The sequence below is a fragment of the Cebus imitator genome, unplaced genomic scaffold (assembly GCF_001604975.1).
Source record: "Cebus imitator isolate Cc_AM_T3 unplaced genomic scaffold, Cebus_imitator-1.0 Scaffold213, whole genome shotgun sequence".
Classification (NCBI taxonomy): Eukaryota; Metazoa; Chordata; class Mammalia; order Primates; family Cebidae; genus Cebus; species Cebus imitator.
The window spans coordinates 32,995-53,475 of record NW_016107528.1 but is presented as its reverse complement, the minus strand read 5'-3'; the positions used below and the strand labels follow the sequence as shown (position 1 = coordinate 53,475).

Here is a 20,481-nt window from a genome sequence, read left to right as displayed (position 1 = left end):
AGGTGGGTACAGGTTATGGAGAAAAATTCAAATTTAGAAATTTAGATTTGTTTTGGGAGTTGTTGACTAAGAGAAACATCAAAGGAAAATTCATGGCAGAGTATGCAGAATGTGCTTAGTAGGAAAGAGCTGCCAAAGAGTAAAGGCTTATTTTTCTTCCATGTAGAAAAGAAATGGGTTAAGAAATGAATTTATGATTATTCCAGGTTTTTGAAGCAGGAGAAGGGTGGTGTCACTGAGAAGACAGACTGGCAGAGGAAGTGATTTGGAGAGGAAAGGCTATGCTTGAATATTATATTAAAGGAGACAATAAGACATAGAAGAAGCTTGGCAGATTATTTGAAATGAATGCTGGTAGTTGAAAAGAGGTTGGACTAGTGTGTAAGTCAGTTGATTATGATTGACACCAGGAGCCAGTGTGAGCTCCCTAGGTGAGGGAGAGAGGAGCAGAGGGAAGAGGCCTGGGCTTTGTGGAATATCTATAAAGAGGCGTGATCTAGAAAAGGCAAAATCCCTAAAGGAAACAGTTCTCTGTCTTCCTATTACTTCAGTTTATTCTCCAAGAGAATTTATTGTCATGACCAATTAAGGAGAATGCATTTTAAACATATATTAAAAAACCATTACACTCATATTAAGAATATACCACTTTCGTTCCCATTTTTCCTTTAAGCCACAGCCTTCTTCTTTCCTTCCTTCCTTCCTTCTTTTCTTCTTTCCTTCATTCCTTCTTTCCTTCCTTCCTTCCTTCTTTCCTTGTTTCCTTCCTTCCTTCTTTCTTTTCTTTTTTTTTGAAACAGGGTCTTTCTCTGTCATCCAGGCTGGAATGCAGTGGCTCACTGCAGCCTCTCCCTCCTGGGTCCAAGTGATTCTTGTGCTTCAGCCTCTCAAGTAGCTGGGCATGTAGCTACAGGTGTGTGCCACCATGCCCCACTAATTTTTGTATTTTTAATAGAGATGGGGTTTCACCATGTTGGCCAGGCTGGTCTCGAACTCCTGACCTCAAGTGATCCTTCTGTCTTGGCCTCCCGGACTGCTGGGATTACAGGCAGGAACCACCACAGCTGGCTGCACAGCCCTCTTTCTTTCCTCCCTTTGACAGTAAAACTTTCAAAATATCTTTATACTCATAATTTTCTATTTCTCTCCCCACATTGTCTCAAATCCACTCTAGTCAAGTTTTAAGTCTCATCATTCAATTGAAACTACATTTTTTAAACATTACCAAAGAACTCCTCATTGATAAATCCAACAGTTACTTCTTAGACCTTATACTGAATCCTATCAACTATATTTGAGACAGCTGATCAATCCTTCCTTCTTGATATCCCAATCTTTTGGGATTTGTCCGAGTGTCTTTTTGTTCACTGTTTCTCATGCTTTTTTGCTGATTTGTGTTTCTCTTTCATTTCCCTGACCTCTAAATGTTGGAGTACCCAAGGCTTATTCCTTGGACATCTTTTCTTTTTTTTACTTCTGTTATATTCTAATTGATCTCTAGTTTTTTGGCTATATCTATTTGTATTGTATTTTGCCGTCATTGCTCTAGGAATTACAATGTAATTTAAACTTTCTTAGGCTACATAGAGTTACTATTGTACACTTCACACAATATATAAACATCTTGCGATCACATAGGCCTAACTCCCCAACTGCTTTTTAGATTACTGTAGTTGTCATGTGTTTGTTTGTTTGTTATTGTTTTTTGAGGCAAGTTCTTCTTACTCTGTCACCCAGCCTGTAGTGCACTGGTTCAGACTGGAGGCTGCAGAGGCTTACTGCAGCTTCTACCTCCTGGGCTCAAGTGATCCTTCTGCCTTAGCCTCCCAAGTAGCGGGGACCACAGGCACATACCACCATGCCCAGGTAATTTTTTGATTTTTTTGTAGACATGGAGTCTTACTTTGTTGCACAGGCTGGTCTTGAACTCCTTGGGCTCAAGTGATCCTCCCACCTTGGACTCCCAAAGTACTGGGATTACAGGTGTGAGCCACTGCATCTGGCCTGTCATGCATTTTATATTTACATATACTGAAAACTGTCCAAATGTAAATGTTTTTAAATTTACAAATTATTTAAATAGCTTAAGAGGGAAAAATGGCTCCTTATGTTTACCCAAATATTTACCAATTTCAATGTTCTCCTTCATTTCTGAAGATCCAACTTTCTTTCACGGAATGTCCCTTTAGCCTGAAGAGCTTCCTTTAGCATTTCTTGCAGATCAGGTCTGTTGGCACAGACTTCTGTTAGATTTTCCATCTTCCAGTTTATGAGATTTTTGCTGGATATTAAATTCTGGGTTGAATGATCCACCACTATCCTCTAGCCCCAGCATTTAAAAGATGTTGTTCCATTGACTCTGGCCTCCATGGTGTCTGTGAGAACCCCATGGTCATCTGAAATCTTGTTATCCTGCTTCTAAGACCTGATTCTGCTTACACATGTGTTAGATTTTTGCATATTATTCCACAAGTCCCTGAGACTTCATTCTTTAACATTTTTTCTCCATATTCTTCAGATAGATTAATTTTTAAAATCTATATTCAAGTTTACTCTTTCCTCTATCACTGCTATCCTGCTATTGAACTTATCCAAGGAATTTGTCAGATATATTTTTCAATTTTAAAGTTTATGTTTTGTGGTTTTTGTATATTTGATTTCCATTTTAGAGTTTTGTTTTATGGTTTCTATTTATTTAGAAAATACTTTTGATTTTTCTATTTATCTGCTAAAGCTTCATATGAAGCTTCATATGAATTTTCATTCACTTCATGTGTGTTTTTCTTCACTTCGTGGAGAATATAGTGGCTGCTGTAAAGTCTTCGTGTCGTAATTTCTGTACCTAGGTCACCTTGGAGTTTTCATCTATTGATTATGTTTTACCTTTATATTTAGCCAGTAATTTTGAATTGTGTCTGGATATTGTAGATGTTATGTTATAGTCACTGGGTCCTGAGGAGAATATTGATTTTGTTCTAGTTAGGTTCACATTTTAAGTTTTGTCTTGCCATTTGGGGGTGGTGTTTCAAATCTTAGAGCACTTTCTTAAACTTTGACTATGCTGGTTTGGATCTGTATCTCATATATGTGGATCAGAGCCTAGGCTGAGACTTGTATGGATGTTTCAAATCTCAGTTCATTTCTTAAGGCCTTTGCTAAGCTAATTTGAGTCTCTTCTGCATGTAAATGATTTAGGGGTAAGGCTGAGATGCATGTGAATTAATATGCTCACAATCTGAGGATCTCTTTCTTTTGGCTTTCTCGTGTCCAGGACTTTCCCCTCATACTGGCATCAGTTCTATGCCTCAGGCTCCTTTCCATGGTTTCTCTGATCAGAAAGATGGTGGCTTTTCCATCAGAGTCTTAGCTGGAGGGGCTGCTTCATGTCTGGTGCCTGTCCTTAGGGCAAAGGTGTGAAAGAAGAAAAGTGGGAAGCTCACTTCTGACAGGTTGCTTCTTGACTCCCTTACTTAATTTATTGCTTTTTCTTACTTCCCAGGGTCTCCAGGTGTTTGTTTTTTATATTTCGTTCGGAGTTTATATTTATCAAGGGGATGGAATATATTGTAGGGGTTTAAACTACTGTAGTGGAACTGGTGTGCTATATAGTTTTATACTGTTACGTGTCAGTCAGGAGTTTCTGATGGATAAGAAATAAGATAGGGTATATTTTAATAAGTGGTCATACAAACATGTTTTCTTCTAGCAGTCAAAGGGTTCTTATTAGTATAAGCTATAGAATACTGTTGAGACTATCTAGGTATCATACATGCACCACCACCACTTCTAGCTGGGTGGTGTTTTTGGTTAGAAATGATAGTGGCATCTCCCATATAGACATCCTAGGTCTAAGGGTGTCTCCATGAGAATTATATGCTTTTAATTTTTAGTGATCTGTTAAATGAAATCTACATGTACTAATAATGGTAGATGAATCTGCCAAGTTCTTTAAATGCCTCTAAATAAGTATATTTCAGTGTAAATAATAAGCATTATTGCTTGTTAGACTGTGAGTGTTGACACCAGGTTCTATTCCAGTTTTCATTTTTGAACTTTTAAGGATTTTCGTGGTTCCATGTTTCTGTTTTCCAGCCAGCCATGGGGATGGTATTAGTCTTTTCCCCCTACCTATAAAGTTGTTTATTTGAATGTATTTTCATTTGGCTCTATGATTATCCTAACTCGAAATGCTTTTCTTATAGATCTGAATATCCTAGACTGGAATTATCAGAATCTTGTTGCCATAGCCCTGGGATCTGCTGTATACATCTGGAATGGGGAGAACCACAATGGGATTGAAAACATAGACTTAAGTCTCACTTGTAACTATATTTCTTCTGTGTCCTGGATAAAAGATGGAACTTGCCTGGCAGTTGGCACCAGTGAGGGAGAAGTGCAAGTACTGGCCAGTTTTTTTTTTCTCTCATCATGTTCTCTGTGTATTACTAGACTATAATTGACTTTTAATACCAATTTAATGTAAAATAGAGAAACTAAGTGTGGCACTTGGGCAATGGGGAGTAAGAGGAGATGACATTCTGCTTTTTTTTCCTGAATGGTTTTTAATGAAGACTTAAGGATACTCTGGTTAGTTTCCACCACAATCTTTCTGTCATATTTCCTTCTTTTAAAAATATATTTTCTCTGACATTAAAGTTGAGCTTGTATAATCTCCAGTTTTGGAGCTTTGGAGAGAGGAAGATACTTTCAGTTCTCTTTTTTCATCTGAAGCCATGATTCGGAGTACAGTTATAGAAAATGAGTGATTTCTTTTTTTCTGATAGACTCTTTGAGATGAGGATTTACCAAGTTTCCATTGATCTATCTAATTTCTCATATTATTATTATTATTACCAATAGAATAAACAATATCACTCATGTGCTAGATGATTTAGGAGGGCCATAGATGGCTCACTCACTGCTTTCTCATCTCTGCAATGACGACGAATCCTGTGAAGTCTCTGTCATAATTTCTTCTTACACCAAAGTTATAATTCCCCAAGTGGATCAGAATATTATCTGTAGCTGGCAGGAAAGGAGTCTCTTAGCAGTAAGTGGACTTTCTGATTCTAGGAAGTGTCCAGGCACCCACATTTTATTAATACATTTATTGGTAACTGTAGATAGATTTCCATATTTGGAATTCTCACAGTTTAGAAGGTGCTAGAAATGTGGTAATTGGCTGCACATTGAATTAACTGGGGAGCTTTAAAATAACTGCCATATCCCCAGGCTCTACTCCACCAGCTAAATCAGCATTTGTAGTGTGTTACAGACTCCCCAGCTGATCCTAATACACAGTCAGAATTGAGAACTGCTAGCTAGAGGTGCTGGGTTTATCACTTAGTACAAAAAGTAACAATATCAACAGTGATTGGCTCTCAGGCTTTTGAGAAGACAGAGGACTGTGAAAACGCCAATGCTACATAACTCCTTGTTCATTTTTTCAGTTATGGGATGTGGTAACTAAAAAGCCGCTGGGAAATATGCTTGGTCATTTGTCAGTAGTTGGGACTCTGAGCTGGAATCACTTTATCCTTAGCAGGTAAGAAGTATCTTGTTGGAGACAAAATAGGCCATTAAACTTAGTATCAGTCATGATCCCACCCTCTCAGGTATTCAGATCTGTTGGTGATGTGTCTTAGTGGCCACATGTACCATGTGTACCTTCTGCATGGGATCCACTAAATTGTTCAGATAAAATGTAAAATTCCGTTCAAGCAAAAGGTTTTTTGCCCCAAGTAATATGTATTAAAGGGATATTTTTCTGTAATCAAGTATTTATTGCTATCAGTATCTATACTATGGAATATGTTAAGCTCTCTCGGGCACATTTCCAATACACAGACCCACAGAAATTAGAGCAGAAGGAATCTCATAGATCATCCTGTTCAGTAGTTTTTAAACTTGAACATGCATGAGAATCACCTGGAGCCCTCCTTAAAATGCAGACTGCTGGCTTCACTTGAGGGACTTCAGATTCATTAGGTCTCGAGGGGCTGATAATTTGCATTTCTCATTTCCGAAGTGTTGCTGATGATGCATCACTTTGCGAACTAATGATTTAGTTTAACTGCTTCTTTTTAACCAGAAAAATTGACTTGTTCCTATGAACCTAAATACTTGGTCTAAGTATATATTGCTTTTAATCATAGCCATTCATTTTCGTATTGTAGTTCTTAAGGTAGACTTAAGTTAGATAAATCCCAAAGAATTGTACAATGTGTTTAAGTAATCTGATGTAAATCTGAGATTTGAATACCCTGCAATTTTGGCCACAGTTAAAACAACTTAGTTGTTGCAGCTCATTATGTACTCAAGTTCCTTTTCCAATCTGCATTGTTAAAGCTTAGTTTTATTATCCACGAGGACAATGAAGAGATCCTTTCTTATAATAATAGCAGCTAACATTTTCAAACTATTCTGTGCCAGGAACTGTGCTATACTTTTTATGTGTGTAATTTCATTTTAACCACTGCAGTAATGTGATAAGGTGATCTCTTATCCTCAATTTTGTTTTTTCAAATGAGTAAACTGAGACACTAGTCTTAAGTCACATGGTTAGCAAGGGACAGAGTTGGGATAACCCAGCTGGTCTGGCTCCAGAGTCCATATTGTTAATCAGAATGCTGTTCAGCATTGAGCCTGCATAGTTTTAAATAGCGTGACACTGGACTTTGAGAAATTTCTAATATAATTGTGGAACATCATTTACTTACTCCTTAGAGAAAATTAAAATAGTCCAGAAAGAGTTCATTATCTTTGAAAAAGTGATGTGATCTTTAGTTGTTTAGATTCAAATTCAGTTAGCATCGATAGAGACATTATCCACTGATTAGGAATCATATTGCAGTTTGCTGTAACATTCTATTTTTTTTTTTTTTTTTGAGATGGAGTCTTGCTCTGTCACCAGGCTGGAGTGCAGTGGTGCGATCTTGGCTCACTGCAACATCTGCCTCCCAGGTTCAAGCGATTCCCCTGCCTCAGCCTCCTGAGTAGCTGGGATTACTGGCGTGCATAACCACGCTCAGCTAACTTTTTGTATTTTAGTAGGGAAGGGGTTTCACCATGTTGGGCAGGTTAGTCTCTATCTCCTGACCTCATGGCCCGCCCACCTTGGCCTCCCACAGTGCTGGGATTACAGGTGTGAGTCACTGTGCATGGCCATTCAATTGGTTTTAAATGTCTTTCACGTATTAGTACCTCTAGCAAAACTAAGAGTGGATCTATAGGTTAATAGGAATCTACCTATTAGAAATTTATTTCCTTTTCTGTGTTTAACATTTTACTATAAATATATACTGAAACCATTTCATCAAGATAATCTGAAATATTCAAGTTGCAGAAAAGTATTATTAATATTTCCTAGGTCCAGTATATAAACTACTATTTGGGAAAATCTGGTAATCTCAGCTTATTTTTCCATGGCTGCCTACATCAGATTAAAGTAATGAGAAACATCTACCAAAGGATACTTTTTAATTCTAGACTTCAAATTCTGCCAGCCAAATTGATTTCACTTGTGAAAAGAATCCTCTAGACAGAACACGCCATCCTTATTAACCCAAGGAATCTCCACCTGTGTTTTGAATTTGTCCTAGGGGTCCTTCAGAAGTTTTACTTTGAACTATGCTTTCCTCCATATTTTCAAATGTTTATGTAGCAACAGGGCTTAATTTTTTTGTTACGTAAACTTGCAGTGGGTCAAGACTGGGGCATGTCTATCATCATGATATTCGGGTGGCCCAGCATCATGTTGGAACTCTTCGCCAGAAGCAAGCTGTGTGTGCTCTGAAGTGGTCACCGGATGGAAGGCTGCTTTCCAGTGGCTGCAGTGATGGACTGTTGACAATATGGCCCCATGATCCAGGTGCCAGTGCACATGGCCAGCCGCTGAAAGTCATAACTCAATCTACAGCTGTCAAGGTAAGAAACCCAATAGCTTTCTAGGTGTCCTGTTACTCCGAGGCCACAGGTTATCCTTCACATATAAAAGGAAAATCATTAAGCCTATATTTTTGAGATTTTTCTTTCTTTAGAATTTGCTTTGGAGTTTGTCATCACTCTCCTGAAAGATAACCCTGTTTATACTTCCCACTGGTCAGATATTTTGGTTGTAGGTGACTGAAACCAAAGTCAAAGTTAAGCTTAAGCAAAAAAATAAATCTTTTTCATGTAACTGTGGAGTCTTGGGTACCTACAGCTGGTTTTAAATATCAGCTGGTTTTAAATATTAGCTGGATCTAAGGCTTTGACTAATGTCCTTTGGGCCCATCTTTTTAGCTCTAGGCTCTGCTTACCTCTGGTTTCATTCTTCCTTCAGACTTCATTTGTGGGCAAGATGGCTCTTGGCAGCTTCAGCTTCAGATTCTTCCAGATGGGTGCTGGATAAGAAGCCATCTTTCCTTATAATTCTGGTGGAAATGTGCCAGGGAGGGCTATATTCTGCCTTTGGTCACATTGTCATCTCTCAATTCATAATTGTGGCCAGAGAGATGCGCACAGTGATGGGCCTGGGTCATAAGCTCACACTTAAGAAAGGAGACCACTGTCAGAAGAAGGCAGGGTGCTGCGGAGTTAGATCAGTGCTTCACCATGTTCTGCATAATGTTTTCTTATTTCTCTGACTTTTAAATTCTCATTCCTAGTAAAAAAAATCCATACTTTCCTTCTTGAGGACTTGGTGTCACAGATGTATGCCTTGACCTCAACGTAGTCCCGGAATATGTGTCACTCACAAAGCAAAGAAATGGTTCTACTTTATTAATGATAAGCACATTTATTACAAGAGGATTTAAAAGTTGTTGCAGGGCTTCCTAATATAGGATGAAATATGTAGTGACTGCTGCCACTACATTGTGCTGGCCCAATATTCCTGGCTTGCGGTTTTTCATGTCTACAGGATATTGAGAATGATGATCGGTCCAAATTCCCACTATGCATGACTTGAAAAGAAGTAAGCAAAATATGTGTAAAATATTCTGTCTGAAAACAACATGCAAAAACAAAATAAAATAGTTGAAAACCCAAGCCAAGCAAGCAAGACAAGTTACCTTTTTAAATGCCTTGTAAAAAATCTGATGCATTGAACTACTAAGTAGGAGTCCTCTTCACTAAGACAGAGTCTCTGGAAAGCAGAGCAAGCCAAGCTTCCTGGCAGCCAGCACCTGGGGAATCACTGGAACAGTCACCAGTCATATCTCTTCACAGTCACCAGCTAACCAACTTGTGGAGCAGGAGTCAACTTTGTAGGTTGACATCTGCTTAATTCCCCTCATGGTGTAGCTTCTAGTTTTGCCAAAATATTTATTTAAAAGCTATTTGGAAGTGTAGAGTATTTAAGAAAATGATTATTAATAAACATAAAAAATATTATTATCCATCATATGGTAAAACTGGAGTCCATGGGCTCAGGGGAATTTCTGAGCCTCTTGAAATTGCAAAAGTTTGTGTTCAGTAAAATAGCCCTCTTCTCCAGCCTAATCAGAGGTGGTGAATGGTTATTTGAAAAAGAAAATTAAAACAAGTAACTTTTAAGGATGATATATATTGTAGATATTTTATTGAATATTTATTGACTGAAAACATTACATTCACCAGACTTATTAAACTGTACAATTCAGCCAGGCGCGGTGACTCACGCCTGTAATCCCAGGACTTTGGGAGGCTGAGGCAGGCGGATCATGAGGCCAGGAGATTGAGACTGTCCTGGCCAACATGGTGAAACCCCACCTCTACTAAAATACAAACAAAAAAAAAAATTAGCCGGGCATGATGGCATGTGCCTGTAGTCCCAGCTACTCGAGAGGCTGAGGCAGGGGAATCGCTTGAACCCAGGAGGTGGAGGTTGTAGTGAGCTGAGATTGTGCCACTGCACTCCAGCCTGGTGACAGAACGAGACTCCGTCTCAAAAAAAAAAAAAACCAAAAACAAAAGCAAACAACAACAACAACAAAACTGTACATTCATTCACCATATGAGAACAAGGCCTTTACTTTGAGTGTAGATAGGCTGATGAGAATTCCTCATTGTCTTTCTTGTATGAACCATAATCACGTTTTACTGTTCAAGGTTTCTATAGTTTCTGTCTGGTTATCTATTGCTGTTCAACAAATTACTCCAAAATTTAGTGGCTTAAAACAACAATCATTTCATTATCTTTTATGATTTCTCTGGGTCAGGATTCTGGGAAAATGTCATCTGAGCAGTTCTGGCTCAGGATCGCTTATGAGGTTGCAGTCAGACAGCAGTGGAAGCTAAAAGTGCTGGGGGCTGGACCAGTTGTTTACCGGCTGGCTGGGCATGCTCCTTCTTGTAATTCCAGAGCGTCTTCATGTTGTGTGGGCTGCTCTGGGCTTCCTCACAACTTGGTTGCCTCAAGCCAATTAGAGTTTGTGCTTCAGGGCAATAGGTCCAGTGCTTCAGAGAGCAGTTGAAAGCGGTAACACTTTATTAATACAACCCAATTTCACAAGTCATGTAGTGTCACTTTTGTCACATTTATTGGTTCCAGGTTAGTCGCAAGTCCTCCTAAATTCAAAGATAGAGGAATTAGATTGTAACTATTGATGGAGGGAATGGGCAAGGTTTAGAAGGATTTGTTGGATGAAAGATAGTGTTGTAGCTATCTTTGGAAAATATAATCTGCCACAGAATCTTTAGAGTGAGGCCAGGTGCAGTGGCTCATGCCTGTAATCTCAGCACTTTGGGAAACTGAGGCAGGTGGATCACTTGAGTTTCAGAGAGGTCGAGGCTTCAGTGTGACCCCTTGTGGTAGGTAACATTGTACTTCAGCCGGGCAGATGAGTGAGACTGTGTCTCAATAAACTAAAAAAAAAGCTTCCAAATTGTTTAACTTAGTTCATGGAAGTAACACACATCTTCAGTCCAAATAAAGTAGGTGATTTAACTAAGTATTTACATGTAATTTAATGAAATCACAGTTATAATAACAAGTTCACTTGTCATAAACAGGTTTGGTAAAACACAGTGGGCTCTATAAACCTTCAGCTTAATTTAGTGGGAGCAGAAGTGTGGAGCATTCTAGAGAATAGAAGACTAGCATGCATTGGGTAGAAGTAATATGTTTTACAGAAGGAGTGGAGAACTTTGGTAAATTTAGCAAGTTGGTTAAATGAAGAATGAAAGCAACTATTGTATATTCAGAAGTGTGTTTTTAAAAAATGGACCCAAACTTGTAAGAAAAGCATTAAGATGTAGGTGCTTAATGGCAAAAAAATTTACGTGGTGGGAAGTGCTACAGGAGCATAAATACACAGAAAAAAGTTTGTTCTTGCTAATAAAATAAATTACCCTTATAATCTGTTTTATAATTACAATTTCGCTAGATGTAGAATAACATTTTTAACTTCACGTAACCTTTAGCCAGGGTGAAATTAGTATACTCATTGGATGCTGGTGCTGTAAAAAGCTATAACTGTTTGGAAAACTTTATGTCAACTCATCTCAACCTTGGAATTTACTTAAAAAATTTGTCAGAAACAAAAGTCATGTAGGATCTATTCATTAGAGTGTACTTTATGAGAGCAAGCAACAAATAAAACACACACACTGAAACAAAAAATTCCACTGCTCTCCAAATCCACTCCTTTCCAAAAACTCAACCCAACCCAATGCAAACCAAACCACAATACAACAAAAACCAACACAGGTCCAGCATTAGTGGAACAAAAATCAGTTGGGATACAACATGATGGAATATTATGGGACTGTTAAAAATATAATTGCGAAAAGTATATTAAAACGTGGAAAACTGTTAATATGATAGGTGAAAACAACAGAAAAATCAAATAGTGTAAACACTACCTTTGCTGCTTTGTAAGATACTTTTACATGCAGAAGAGAAGATACAAAAATGAAGGTAGTTACCAAGATGATTGATAAGGATACACAGATACATATAACTGAAGTATTTATTAAAATGTCCTTTAAAGTGATTGTTATTAGTAATTTTAATTATCAATGTAAATGCGTGATACTAAATCATAAATAGTTCATGCTGTTTTTTAGCATGAACTATAATTATAAATAAATAAAAGGCAATTTTATTTTCTGAACTGCCTTAAGATTTGAAATGCTCGAGACTTTTGAGTTGTGAGCAATCACATATAGTTCTCTCTTCTCTTACCTTGAATGTAAGGACACTGGTGGGACACAGGTAGACAAATTAGAGAAAGACTGCATTTCAGAGCCAATTTCCAAGGGCACACATGAGCTACTCCAGCAGCAGATTTTTGCCCCATAGGATGTATTTCATATGGTTTTTCAACTGCTATTGCATAGTCAATGTTAAAAAATCTAGAATTGTTACCATAACTTGAGTCCTATTAGATATCTTCCCTTCCAGAAGTGACTGCTAGTCCCCGAGAGTGATCTCTGGAGGGTGCAGTTTTTCCTGCCTTTGGATAGAAGGCCCAGGCGAGCTGCCACAGGTGCAGACCTGGGGGACTTGATGCTTAATTAAGTGCATCACATTCATGAGTGCACCTTCTTTGAAGCTGACCTGTCTGTGCTATTATGTGAAACTTTAAAGGCCATGGATTGGTGTCCCTGGCAGTCTGGGGTCCTTGCCATTGGAGGAGGAATGAAGGATGGACGCTTACACATCTTGGATATAAATGCTGGGAAGAGCATCCAGACCCCAAGCACAAACTCACAGGTTAATGTCTCCTCTGGGCTTCATCTTCATTTTAATCTTCTGGAATCTTGTGAAAATAGTTTATGACAGAGCCTAGGCCCCTAACAAGCTCTTTTTCTCTATTGAGACCATAAGGAATTTGAGTTCTCAAGTTTCTTTTTCTTTTTTTTTTGTAAAAACCTCTTCATTTGTGAGTTCAAAGTTAATTTAATTTGTGTGTGTGTGTGTTTTCCCCCCACATTTCCTTTCTTTCTCATCACTGCTTTAACCATGAACTTTGAGAGTAGTCTGGCTCTTCCTGGCCAATGGTAACAGTTCACTTAAATTCTTCAATTTATTGCACCTGAGCCTATTTGTATACTTGGTCCTTTGTTGCCTTGGGATAAACTTTCCTAGAACGGATGTAATTTCTGTAACACCTACCCCAGCTGTACTGGAGGTTGGGTCATGGTCAGTGCATACTGACTAATCATTTTAAGTATATTCATAAGGAATCAGAAATTACAATAATTCTCTACTTTTGATCATTATTACAGATTTGTTCCTTAATATGGCTACCTAAGACAAAGGAGATTACAACTGGCCAAGGTACTCCCAAGAATGATGTAACTGTATGGACCTGTCCCACTCTGTCCAGGTCAGGTGGGTTTTTTGGTAAGCAAGTGGGTGAGTAAAATGCCACTATAGCAAAGTGAGCTGTTGGGTGAAAAAGCCCTGAATGAAAGATTTTCTTTTTCTGGTTTTTCTAAGCACATATTTCATCAGAGGAAAAAGTCCTACACCTACCCAACCTCAGAGAGCAATAGTGTTTCTGAATTTAACTAAGATTGTTCATCACTCTAAGTCATATGTATATGTTTAAATTAAGTCGTATGTATATGAAGGATGCAGTGGTGATCTTGGGCAGTTTTTGAATTTGAGTTAGCATCACAAATTATCTTATTCTGAAGAAAAACCAGCGGTGTTAGAATGGGTGGAAGACAAGGCGATCTGAAGGGGCAAGACATTATTATGTGTCAGGAGGCCACCAATGACCATGAGGCTTCCTCTGTGAACACCTGCCCTTTCAAGGTAGACCACTATTCTTCTCAGCTTAGTTCTACAAACTTTTACTGGTACTTCTTGAGAGTACCCATGACGAGGAACAAGAACCAAGCCCTGTCCTCTGGGCCTTAAATCTTCTTTTATGTAATGTAGAATGTTAAAGGGGGCTCAAGGGTGAATAGAATCTCTCCTCTACCCAGCCCAGGGAAACAGGAAGACAAAACTCGTGGTTGATGCAAGAACAGGGCACTGGCATCCAATCTTTCGTAGAACTTTGATTATATATCCTGTCTTTTTCCTCTCTCCACTCAACCTGGCCTCCTGATCAATCCCTGGGATTGATTTATTTATTATTTATTTATGAAGCATCTATTATGTGCCAGGCACTTTTTTGGGGTGCTGGGGATATACAGATGAACAAGAGAGACAATGTCCTTGCCCTCAGGGAGCCTACCCTTTTGTGAGAGGAGACAAACAGAAAACAAATATATGCAATATTAGGTGGTGATACATGACTCTCTAGAGATTCTGAGAATGTTAATTGGCAACAGTGAAACAACCTTATCAGATAGACTTCCTGCATCTGATGGTCAGCTTGACTGGACCTCCGCTCAGCCTGAGAATGACCTTTGTATTCAGCTGTCACACTCTGTGGCCTGGTAAATCAGAATACAGGCAACTCTTAACAGAGCCATTTTGGTTCAGATACAAGTGTAGGAAGAACATGAATCAATTCTCATATTTTTAATCAAAAGACATGCAATTCCCTGGACCTTTTTAGATTAGAGAAGTATTTTAAATCAAGCCTTAAAACCTGGTTCTTTACAAAATTAATTCCAGCAGACAGGTATGGCCTTCAGCTAGGTTGGGGCTTGTGATAGGATATTCAAATCAATTTGCTGATGCTTGGAATAAAGAAAGTTCTTATCAGGTGTATTTCCTTGTTTTTCTGGCTTTACGAGCTCTAAGTACGTTAGTTTTAACTCGTGATTTTTTTGTTTAATATTAGACAGAATTTCAAAGAGTGCATTTAACCTTTCTTTTAAAATGTTTGTAGTTGGAGATGAAGTTACCTTTGAGCTCTTAGACACTTACTTTCATCTCTAACTCAGTAGTTTCTTCTACATACAGTATTTCTCAAAAGTGTTTAACAGTTATACAAAACATGTATACAAAAAGTTGTCATACAAAAAACATATCATGTGGTCAGTAAGTTTGGAATTTCGGGGTTAAACTAGAACTGTTTTTTTTTCTTTTTCTTTCTTTCTTTTTTTTTTTTTGAGACAGAGTCTCACTCTGTCGCCCAGGCTGAAGTTCAGTGGCACGATCTTGGCTCACTGCAACCTCTGCCTCCCAGGTTCAAGCAATTCTCCTGCCTCAGCCTCTCTAGGAGCTGGGACTACAGGCGCCAACCATGATGCCCAGCTAATTTTTGTGTATTTTTAGTAGAGACGTGGTTTCTGCATGTTGGCCAGGCTGGTCTTGAACTCCTGACCTTAGGTGATCCACCCACCTTGGCCTCCCAAAGTGCTGGGATTACAGTCATGAGCCACTGGGCCCAGCCAGTGTTTTGTTTCTTAAGGACCTTCCGAAGGCTTAGATAGATTAATGTATTGTGCATTACCAAGAGAAGGTGATAGCGTTCATTGTTTCCCAAACACATTTGGGAAATCCGTTGTCAGGGGCATCTTGAACTACTTGTTCCATGAGCACACTCAGGGAGCACTTCTGTGTCCCTTGCCACTGTTTAGGTATTTAATTGTTATGGCTTTTGTTGTGAGACCATCTTTCCATTGCGGGTCAAGAACAGCGCTCTCAACATAAAGCTGGTGATTGAGATCTGGATTAGGGTCTTCAAACTGGGAGTCGAGACCATTGGAGTATGAATGTAGTGAGTCAAAATCAGCAATAAAAAGTGAACTAGAATAGTATAGGATGGGAAAATGGAAAGCTAGGTAGTATTTTGTGAAACTTTTGTTGTAGTTATGTAGTACCTATATGTGCCTATATATGGGGTTGCTACATAAAATGTAGTTTTGGCTATGGGTTGTGGTCACAAAGTTTGGAACAAAACTTTTCTAGATTCTGGTCACACCTTTACTAAGCCTCACCCTGTTAACCATAGTCATGATTTTTTTTGGAGAGGGGAAAATTTTAGTTAAATAGGTCTCACCCACCTGACCACAGAAGAAAGATAACCTATAATTATTCCCACCTGCTAAAGAGTTGTAATTTTTAAGCTTTAAAATAGGAGGAGGTAGTTTTTTAGCTGGTAGGGCGAGCTCTGGCCTTTGGCTTGGTTTCGTCATTCCATTGTCAGTATGTGTCTCATTTATGACTATAGCTGCAGAAAGAAGACAACAATTTCATGCGTTCAGAGTCTGTATTCTTAGAACTTGGGAAAATAAACCCTAAAAAGGACCTTTGTCAGATGTAAAGATGACATTTCCCACTACGTATCTGGTAAATTAAGATTGTCACTGATGTGAGAGAAAAAGCTTCAAGAATGCCTTTGCATCCCATCCAAATGACATTTTTTCTAACAAATTTGAGAAGTCGCTGCTAATTTTTAAGTCAAGATAGTTTTCAGTACATGCCTTGGAAAAGATTTGGGATTTCCCGCCCTTCTGTCATTCCTTTCCCTTTTTTTTCTTCTTCATCATAATACAAAATAATGAAGGCATATTTATTACATATTATATTTATTGAATAGATTTTATTTCTTATTAATTTAAAAGCATTAGTGCAGCCTGGGCAACATGGTGAGAATCCATTTCTATAAAAAATACAAAAATCAGCCAGACATGGTGTCACACTCCTGTAGTCCCAGCTATTTGAGAGGCTGAGGTGGGAGGATCACTTGAGTCCAGAAGGCTGAGGCTGCAATGAGCTGTGTTCGCACCACTGCACTCCAGTCTGGGTGACAGAGTGAGACCCTGTCTCAAAATAAATAAATTTTAAAAAGCATTAATGTTCTATTATATATTTATCCTCTTATTTGTAAGAGGCTGGATCTTGCTATGTTTCCCAGGCTGGAGTGCAGTGACTATTCACAGGCTTGATCATAGTGCACTGCAGCCTCAACACCTTGCTTCAAGTGACCCTCCTGAGCAGCTGGGACTGCAGGCATGTGCCACTGAGTCCATCTCCTATATTGATCATTTTAAAACAACTAAATCAAGTTGCTTTTCATTTATATGGTTTTATTATTTTTTTAAATAATAGACAATGGTCTTCTATAAAAAAAGAGATTCTTTAGTCAGGGTTTGGAGTGTGGTCTGAACAGTCAGAGCATTGAATTGGATCCTAGTTTTGGTTCTGTCATTACTTAGCTGTGTGAGCTTGGGCAATGCATTTGGTATCCCTATATATTTTCCTTCACCTATAAAACAAGGGGCTTGAATTGTCTTTATAAATCAAAACTTCTTTATGTCCCAACACATCCAGGGCCAATCCCATGTCCCCTTATAGACACCCCTTACTGGTATGTGCATGTGTGTGCACACACATGTGTGCACGCAATCACGCACATGCACAGGCTCACAGGAAAGTGTTGGGAGTGATGTGTGTAGTTGGAATAAATGTCTTAAATATGTCTCTTTTGGGAGTGGAATAGTGTTTTTATACTCCTTTCTGCTGAGAACCTTGTATCAGTATATATAATCATCTCTGAAATTCCAGCTCTCAATTGAGCTGTAGGCAGCACTGGTCCTTTGAGCAGTGACCACCCATCTAGTTTTATTTCAGTTGCACCCTCAAATACCTACCCACTGAAAACCATATCTGACCTCCTTCTCTCCCTCATTTTCCTAGCCCCAGGCTCCTTTCATAGAGTCAGCTTCACCTTTTTTGGCCTAAAGTTTTGATCGTTAAAATCACTGTTGGATTGGGCCAGATTTTGCAAACCATTTTCTAAGGAGCACTAGTCCCTTGAGATGCTCAGATTAAAATAACTCTGTGGTCAGATAAGTCTGAGAAGTGCTGCCTATTATAGGATCATCTCCAAAACATTCATAATGCTCATATTAGTCCTAAAATAAAGAAATCCTGAAATAAGGAAATGTTAAACTTTCTTAACTCAAAGCTTCCAAATTAGTATGAACATTAAAACAGTCTTTTTGTTCTTAATACTTATTAACCTCCCAACTTCCTACAGGACTACTGTGCCATAGAATGTTCTTTGGCAAATAATCATTTAACAGAAGAAGGTGTATTGTCTCCAGAATTTCCCAAGTGTGACTCATACATGCTCTGTGGGAGAGCTTTTTGGGTTCTTTTTCATTAAGCTACTTCAGTTTGTCTGATTAGTTTATTGAAACCTGGGCCCCAATGGGGTACTTTTGGGGTAGGGCTGGGGTATGTGGCAGGAGCATAGTACTGGCATTCTTAGGAATATTAGAGAAGACAGAACTAACAACAGTTGATAAATGATCTAAAGAACATCCATGCTAACTCTCTGGAACCTCAGAATGGGACCTATTTGGAAAAATTGCATTTGGAGATGTCATTAAGTATCTTGCCATAAAATCATCCTGGATTATCCAGTGGGCCTAAATCCAATGACAAGTATCCTTGTGAGAGACACACAGAGGAGGAGAGACACACAGAGGAGAAGAGACACACAGAAGAGGAGGTGACATGGCCACAGAGGCAGAGTCTGGAGTGATGTGGCCACAAATCCAGGACTGCCAATAGCTGCAAGGCACAGAATCCCCCCAAGAGCACAGTGCCTGTGACCCCATGGTTTCAGAATTCCCATCTCCAGAATTGTAAGAATCAATTTCTGTTGTTTTAAGCCATCCCTTTGGTGGTAATTTGTTATGGCAGCCACAGGACACTGATACAGGGGCAAGAGCACTGAGGGAGAAAACTGTCCCAGTCAGCCCTAACTACTGTCTCCCAGCATGGCTCAGTTGGTGCCAGCTCTGAACCTGGTGGGTATAGGAAAGTCCTTTATCCTGAGATGGGACTCATGGTCCCACCTTACATTGCCTGCAGTCCTGAGCAGCAGTCCATGTAACATGGAGTATGAACTGTCTTTCCTTTTCCCCCCAGGCCACAGGGGCAGAGTGCTGCACCTGGCTTTGAGTCCAGACCAGACCCGGGTGTTTTCTGCTGCAGCTGATGGGACGGCCTCTGTATGGAGTTGCTGCTAGCACCCAGCCCCTCTAGATTTCAGTTTCCTCATTTCTAGTGAAGATGATGATGTTGGCCATGCCTTCTCCATGGGGTTTTTATGAGTATCAAACAAGTTGAAATATTCTTCTTGATGTGAATGCCTATTCTCTGTTCTTCTTTCTTAGATTGCTTTATTTGCTCTGCTTCGCAGAGATTGACTTCTTTTCTTCTCTGCTTTCCTCTTTCTGCTCCCTTCCTCCCCTTCTTACCCCTTTCTAGAGATTCATTTTCACTACTTTATTCAAAATAACACCTACAGCAAAGATTTCTACTTCTTTCCCATCTGACTTTTCTCCCCAGCTCCAAACCTCATATTTCTGATTGCCTCGGGATAGTTCCCTTTTGACATTCTTTCCTCTTTTTAGCTTAATCTCAACACATTGAAAACACAACTCGTTCCCTTAAAAAACATTTATTAAAATCTCACTGTATGCTAGATGGTATGTTAAGCATACATATTACTTTCTCTAAAAATCAGTTCTCTAGGAATTCCTTTCCCCTCCTGATGGTCTCATCCTTGTCCTGGTACCCCACTGAGGGATCCTCCTGATTATTCTGCTCTGTGCTTCCTCAGTTCACCCTTTGCACTTTCTTCTTTTGCTTCACTTAGTCACATCCTGAGTGCCTGACAGCCAGTCTGCTTAGAGCTGATTCTCTTGACTCTCCTCCTGACTCCACACCACTGCTAGATTAAATATCTTAAAGTCCTGCACGATCCTCTTAGTCCCTTGCTCATAAGCTCTCATTGACACCCTGTTACCAAACAACACCCTTGGCTTCTGGAGTCCAGAGCCCAGGACCTGAAGTTAGGAGACCTGTTCTTGCCTTCGCTCTGCCATAAATATACCCTGTAACCTTGGATATGTGCAGCGTCTGCAAAGATAGGAATTTGGATCTGATCACTGCTAAGGTTCCTTCGAACTGATCACTATATGAAGACTTTGGCTGAGTCTTGTGATTTCTTGCCTCATTGGAGCTTTTCTTCTCATCTGAATCCTTGCTTCTCTCTCCTTTTCCTTTACACACCCACATAAGTCCTAACCTCTCCAGGAAGTGTTTCAAAATGATGTTACCCGGGTTTGAGTTCTTGGCATTTGTCTATGTCATCTATTTAGTATTATTAAACTATTATAGTTGTTTAAAAAAATCTTTTATTACTATTTGAATCTTTGGTTATTTTGGTTTTAACATCCTGAGGAGTTAAAATTGAGGGCTTGAGGGAGCATGTGTTGTACTTTTTGGTGCTCTTTAGAATGTTCTGCATATGCCAGATAACAAATATTAGTTGATTATTTTTTTTTGCTTTGACATGATTTTTTTTTTTAACTAATACATAACCACTCCCTATGCCCCCAAAATTGATACAACAAAACAAAAATTTTGAGAATTCAAACATAGACTAGTATGTACCAGGGCAGTTTTGGACTTTTCTGTTAAGTTGGTGTTAATTTGTCAATATATTTTTAAATTTTCTCTGTTTTTAAAATTTAGATCTGTTTGGTAATGTTAGTAATTCTTGCCTTAGAAAATTTTAGGCCACTGAAAGCCACAGATGTGATACTTTTCTGCAATGCACACTCTTCTTTAATGGTTTTAATTTG

The 20,481-nt window shown here is 38.9% G+C and overlaps 1 protein-coding gene across 1 annotated transcript in view; it reads left to right on the top strand.

Moving 5' to 3' along the window:
* The window catches only part of CDC20B (cell division cycle 20B), a 57,455-nt gene extending 37,430 nt beyond the window's left edge, over window positions 1-20,025 (top strand). Inside the window, exons 7-12 of the mRNA XM_017548663.2 lie at window positions 4,203-4,399; window positions 5,451-5,545; window positions 7,701-7,926; window positions 12,554-12,679; window positions 13,195-13,312; window positions 18,758-20,025. Of these exons, the coding sequence (XP_017404152.1) occupies window positions 4,203-4,399; window positions 5,451-5,545; window positions 7,701-7,926; window positions 12,554-12,679; window positions 13,195-13,312; window positions 18,758-18,858 (863 nt within the window). The 3' untranslated portion in view covers window positions 18,859-20,025. The remainder of the gene's footprint in view (window positions 1-4,202; window positions 4,400-5,450; window positions 5,546-7,700; window positions 7,927-12,553; window positions 12,680-13,194; window positions 13,313-18,757) is intronic.
* The last annotated feature ends 456 nt before the right edge of the window (window positions 20,026-20,481 follow it).